Source organism: Macaca nemestrina, chromosome 4 (genome assembly GCF_043159975.1).
Source record: "Macaca nemestrina isolate mMacNem1 chromosome 4, mMacNem.hap1, whole genome shotgun sequence".
NCBI classification, from domain to species: Eukaryota; Metazoa; Chordata; class Mammalia; order Primates; family Cercopithecidae; genus Macaca; species Macaca nemestrina.
In genome coordinates this window covers 16,261,143-16,267,834 of record NC_092128.1, presented here as the reverse complement: position 1 = coordinate 16,267,834, position 6,692 = coordinate 16,261,143, and the positions used below count along the sequence as shown (strand labels likewise).

Below are 6,692 nucleotides of genomic sequence, written 5' to 3'. Positions count from 1 at the left end.
TTCCCTCGTCAGTGGGGTGTTCATAGAGTCATATGTTAGTTAAACTCCGCCATTTAGCCTCTGTGCACATGCTTGAGCCTACCCGCCCAACTCCAGAGATCTTATCAGGAAGCTGCTGATCACCAGCTCCAGATGTTTTTTATCTATGTGGAAATTGTCTTTCCCTGATGCTGATTGTGACCAATTATCATCTTTGAGAGACAGTCACCTAAGCATCACTTGATGATCACCTGACATTCTGGTGTGTGTGTGTGTGGTGGCCAGGGAGCGCGTCTCTCTTGCCCTGCTCTTATCTTTCTGACTATCTATTCTCACAGGTATATGTGAAGCAAATTTGCTGTGCACTGTTACTAATCCCAGGGAGTTGTGTTAATTTTCCAGAGAGAAATGCATGAAGGATAGCGGAGGTCATCGCCATGCCAACCACCACTTTAGCCCACTGCATCTTGAACTGCAATTTCCATCACTTGCATGATTCATATAACAAGTTGAGCAAAGCAACTGTATTACTCACAAATAGGCAGCAAAAGACAGTAGAAGCTTAGGATTCATGGTAAGTTTGTCTCCCAAGGCTCAGAAAAACTACCCAGAATGGATGGAATCTTGCCTGCACATGCCTCATGTTGCACTGCAGCTGAGAGACTCTGAAAATGCACTCTGCCCTGGGTTTTAAATCCAGGGGCTACATTTAATGGATTAAAGCACTGCAGGACATCCTGTTCCAGGAGAGACAAGAACAGAGGCCAGGATTTTCCTGCCAGTTCCTCTTTATCACAGAATGTGGTATTGCTAGCACATCCTACAGTTATTCTTAAGAACTATAAAAGAGAAAAGGAAGATCCGCATTGCGAAGGCCATCCAGGGACTTATCCTTCAGAGTAGGCAGTGACTTCTTAAATATGAAACTCAAAACACAGGCAACCAGAGAAAAAGACAAATTGGACTTAATCAATTTTGTTAAAGTCTGCGCTTCAAAGGACACGTTCAAGAAAGACAACCCCAAAATGGATATATACTTGCAAATCATATATCTCACAGGGAATTGCATCAAGGATGTAAAAGAACTCTCACAACTCAATAATAAAAAGACAAATAACCTAATTTAAAAATGAGAAAGGATCTAAACATGTCTCCAACAAATATCTGCAAATGGCCAAAAAATACATGAAAGATGCTCAGCATCATTTGTTGTTGGTGAAACGCAAATCAAAATCACAATGAGATACCACTTCACACCCAGTAGACTGTAATAAAGATACTCAGACAATAACAGGTGTAGGCATAGATGTGAGGAAATCGGGACCCTCAAGAATTGCCGGTGCCATTGTGTAAAACAGTCCAGCAGTTACTCAAAAGTTAAACATAGAATGACTGTGTAACCCAGCCATTCATCTCCTAGGTATACCCCCAAGACAATAAAAAATATGTTCACATAAAAAGTTTATACACACATTTCAAACAGTATTATTCATATTAGTCAAAAAGTAAAAATATCCATCAATTGATGAGTGGATTAACTAAATAGATTTATAAAATAAAACTGGTCATAAAAAGGAACAAAGCATTGATACATGCTATACCATGGATGAACATTGAAAAGCTATACAAAGCGAAGAAGGCAGGCACATAGGGGCATATATTGTTGGACTTCATTTATATAAAATGTCTAGAATAGACTGGGTACAGTGACTCACGCCTGTAATCCCAGCACTTTGGGAGGCCGAGGTGGGCAGATCATGAGGTCAGGAGATCGAGACCATCCTGGCCAACATGGTGAAACCGTGTCTCTAATAAAAATTAGTCAGGCATGGTGGTAGGCACCTCTAGTTCCAGCTACTCGGGAGGCTGAGGCAGGAGAATGGGGTGAACCCGGGAGGTGGAGTTTGCAGTGAGCCGAGATCGCGCCACTGCACTCTGGGCGACAGAGCGAGACTCCATCTCAAAAAAAAAAAAGGAGGAAGGAAGATCTCTCAAACACAGGCATCCCATGCATGGCTACAGAATAAGGGGACCTGATAGGTATGCAGAAGAAGCGGACCTGAAGTCAGAGGGGGAAGTTTTTCTAGGGTTTGCTCTTTGAATTACTTATATCGAAAATTCAAGTGGAATAAGCAAAGGTGACAGAAGTGAATTACAAATCTTAAAGTTCCCTCAAAATGCTTGAAACCATCCCTTAGATGAGGTGTGGGAGCAAAAAAGCAAACTGAAACAATGTCAAATCATTGTGTCTCTAATTTTCCCTCCAGCAGTGTTGGGGTCCACTTCCCTGTCTCTTAATGGGCACATCTACATATCACCTCTTGTCAATACCTCTACTCGGCAACAGCCAGAAAATAGAAAGATGATATGAGTCAATAAAAGGAAAATAAAGGAACAAAAAATAAGAATAGTGGAGAGGTCAGCGACTTGGGAAGCTGAGGTGGGAGGATTTGTTTGAGCCCAGGAATTTGGAACCAGCCTGGGCAAACAGCAAGACCCCATTTGTGGAAAAAATAAAAATAAAAGTATACATGATCTGGGTATGGCGCCCTGTAGTCCGTAAGATCTACCATTTAACTGACATACAAGATTGGTTCTAGAAACCATAGGACCCACTGGAAATGTGACCTCACAGGAAGATGCGTCTTGTAGGTGGCAGCTGTGAGGTCTGGTTCCCCTACGTGCTGCAGCAACTGCCTTCCCGGCCCTGCCTGCAGGCTCCCTCCATGCCCAACTCTGCCATGGACACCAGAGTCCTCTCCTGTGTGGTCATCTGTCTTCTGGGGACAGGTGAGTTTTGAACTAAAGGATCACCATCGCTGGGCTTCATTTTGGGCTCTACAGCAGAGTCTCAAATATACCCTGGACCTCTGTGTTGACCAAAGATTTTGTGAAAGGTATTGACATTTATATGAAAACAAATAATTGCATTATGGAGTAAAAAGCAAAATTCATGTGAGTTTTTAAAGGAATGCAGGAGACTTCAAACAGGCTCCTTCACTGTAAGACATTCATCCTTCTGCCATTACAACTGTGTCTCATGCAGTCTCTTCTCCTCTGAGGTCTCTCAAATGCCGGCATCACACAGAACCCAAGACACCTGGTCAGGAGGAGGGGACAGGAGGCAAGACTGAGATGCAGCCCAATGAAAGGACACAGTCATGTTTATTGGTATCGGCAGCTCCCAGAGGAAGGTCTGAAATTCATGGTTTATCTCCAGAAAGAAAAAATCATAGATGAGTCAGGAATGCCAAAGGAATGGTTTTCTGCTGAATTTCCCAAAGAAGGCCCCAGCATCCTGAGGATCCAGCAGGCAGAGCAAGAAGACTCAGCAGCTTATTTCTGTGCCAGCTTACCACCCACATCAATGCAGAGCCACAGCCTCTCAGTCCACAAACATCCTCCAGACCTGCCTTGGAAACAGCGGTGGGCTGGGAAGGGAAACGTGTTACCGGTACAGTGAACAGGTCAGCTTTAAGGCATTCTGCAAGTTGAGGATGGAAATAGGGGAGGACTGTAGGGATAGCATGAAGCATCCCAGGCTATGCTCAGAAACTAAGACTCTGTCATCCAAAGGACATAAAGATTTTTAAGAACTAGACATAATTTTTCAGTTTTGACATTGACTTAATTTGTCAGTTTCAAAACACTTAGCAGTGTAACTCTTTTTTTATTCCATACTGTATGTCAAGTTCTATATTTCATGCTTTACATCAGTAATTTTATTTAATCACCAAGATACACAACCTAAGGAAGTGCTTTCTTCATTTTCACCAAGAGAAATTATGGTTCTAGGAGTGAATTTCTAGAAAGAAAGAGACAGAGAGATGGGGGAATAAAGGGGAGGGGAGGGCAGGGCAGGGGAGGGGAGGGGAGGGGAGGGAAGGGAAGGGAAAGGAAGGGAAGGGAAGGGAAAGGAAGGGAAGGGAAGGGAAGGGAAGGGAAGGGAAGGGAAGGGAAGGGAAGGGAAGGGAAGGGAAGGGAAGGGAAGGGAAGGGAAGGGAAAGGAGGAGGAAACCTAGAAGGTGACAGAAAGCATTTGGCTCAAAGGGTTATGATTTTTATCTCACATCATGCTGCTTAGCATTCTTGAAGGCATAATTCTTGTTCTGTTCATTGCCGAGTACCTGTGCAGGTTTGTACAGATGCTAGGTTCAAGAATTCCTGCTATAAAATTATAGAACATCTGAGAGATGATGGAAATAGAGTTGGATAAATTTGTCTAGAATTTAGGGAAAAGGTCTGGCCCACAGATATTGTTCATTAGAAATCTGTCACCTCAACTTTTTGTCTTAGTTAATATTTGTTTTTATTCTCATCACTCAACAGATACAGGCCACCTACAGAAAAAGATTTGTTATAATTTGCTTTGATGAAACAATTTCATAAAATGAAAAGGCAGACAAAAGCAAAGTCATTTCAAATACATGTGCAGGCTAAGCCCAGCCTCACCAGCGCGGAGTATAAACCATGTGACTCCACTGCATGTCTTTGCCCTTCGATTTTCTAAAATCATTTAATGTACTCCCGCCCCTCCCTCACTTCACCCAAAAGGAGAAAAACCCAGAAAATCTTCCAGGAAGACAGAAGAGGGACACTGGCTGGGGAGCCTGAGAAAGATACAGAAAGATCTCCAGAAAAAGACCAATGCTGAGACCCCAGCAAGGCTGCAGAGAAGATGGATTCCAAACTTCATGCTGTTTAAAACACCAGACATGTAATTTAAAGGAACAGTCTTCCAAAGGCAGTGCTTTACAGGGAGGGGGAAAAAGGCAAAGAGGAAGAAAGAGGGTCTTCTGGCAATTCAATAGTGAGTAGAAAAAGAGAAAAAAGGGGGAAACAGAATTCTGCAAAACAAAAGGAAATCACAAATTAAGAGGACCCACAACCAGCCCCACTACGAAAACAAACAAAGCTCACTAAGGAGTCTGGATTTTGCTAGGATGATGGCTAAAGGAACATTAGACTAGGAGTTTTGTAAAACACCCCAATAACACGAAAATGAGCAAGATGAAAGTAACACCCATACAACGAAGGCAAACATCTCACCTCTGTTCCCTGTTCCCTTACCTCAAAAGCAATCAGGAGGCAGAAGAAAACGTAAGTCTACACTCCAAACAGAAATAAATACACTCAAGGAAGCAGCTGAGGATATAAGTGACCATAACCAGACCAGCAGTTCAAAAACTCAGACCAGAAATGGCCAAAATAGGAAGACATCAGAAAAAGAAATTGATTGACCTCAGGAGGGACATGAAAGAAAAAGAAAATTATCCCAGTCATGAAAAATAAATTAAAAGATGACCAAGGGAGGATAAACCCAAATGAAAATTTAGTCAGGACAAAGGCAAAGACAAAGAAACAAGTCGGAGAATGAGAAGGACGTGAGTGAAACTAGCTAGTTAGAAGGTGGTCAAAGGAGGCGAGGTCTTGGTGTAATTGCATGAAGGACCTAGAACAGCAGCGCTGGGCTCTGTGTAGCAGGACGGCTAAGCAAAAGGCTGTCACAGTGGCCACAGCACCACTGGCCAGACCCCAGGGGTCATCTTTCCCCAAGAGAGCTGAGGGCATAAACAATGATAAGTTCTCCAGAGGATGGACTTCCTACATACCCTGAGTTCATCATTACACATTCTATGCATGTAACAAAATACCACACGTACCCACAAATAGGTACACACATTATGTATCAATGTTTTGTTTTGTTTTTATTTTTATTTTTTTAAAAAAAGGAAAAATAAATGAATTCCACGTTCTTGTATAATCAGAGTGTCTACAGCGCTCCTAGAGGAACCCAAACCTTACAGTTGCTGGAAAGATAAAAACCAATGGGCCAATTGGAGTGAAACTCTGGCCCGGAAACTTGGGGTGCCAGCCCCCTCAGCACAGATGCAACACAGAGTTATGGGAGGTGCCAATGACTCTGCTCTCTGTCCTGTCTCCTCATCTGCAAAATTAGAAAGCCTGTCTTGAGTATTTCCAGGAACCTCCCACCTCTTGGTTCCAGCCACCGACAAACTCTGCACATAAGGCCAGGAGAAGCCCCAGAGCCAAGCCTCTTTTCTCATTCTCTTCCCACAAGTGCTTGGAGCTACAAGGAGGCCCCCTTTCCACTATGAGCAACCAGGTGCTCTGCTGTGTGGTCCTTTGTCTCCTTGGAGCAAGTGAGTCCTGGGTTCAGGGAGAAAATTCCTATCTGGAATGCTGCAAGTTCCAAATCTAAGGCTTCCCTGAGGGACAGCAGCATCAGGCACCTCCGTGCGCTGTACTTCAGGCATGCCTCTCTTTCTTTTCCAGACACCATGGATGGCGGAATCACTCAGTCCCCAAAGTACCTGTTCAGAAAGGAAGGACAGAATGTGACCCTGAGTTGTGAACAGAATTTGAACCACGATGCCATGTACTGGTACCGACAGGACCCAGGTCAAGGACTGAGATTGATCTACTACTCACAGGTAGTAAATGACATTCAGAAAGGAGACATAGCTGAAGGGTACAGTGTGTCTCGGGAGAGGAAGGAATCCTTTCCTCTCACTGTGACATCAGCCCAAAGGAACCCAACAGCTTTCTATCTCTGTGCCAGTAGTATAGACACAGTGAAGCATGGATGTCGCCTCTCTGTGCATAAATGTGCCCAGTCCTGCTTCCCCGACCAGGTGGCAGGGCTCCTCTGCACTGTGTGACGGCAGGAAACGTCACTCAGCCACTAAGTT

General features: G+C 43.8%; 1 gene segment (V, D, J or C); it reads left to right on the top strand.

Annotated features, from left to right (window-relative positions):
- The first annotated feature begins 2,603 nt into the window (after positions 1–2,603).
- LOC105471226 (T cell receptor beta variable 19-like) lies at positions 2,604–6,692 on the top strand. The segment is given in 2 exon segments: positions 2,604–2,769; positions 6,277–6,692. Coding segments are annotated over 2 exon segments (537 nt in total).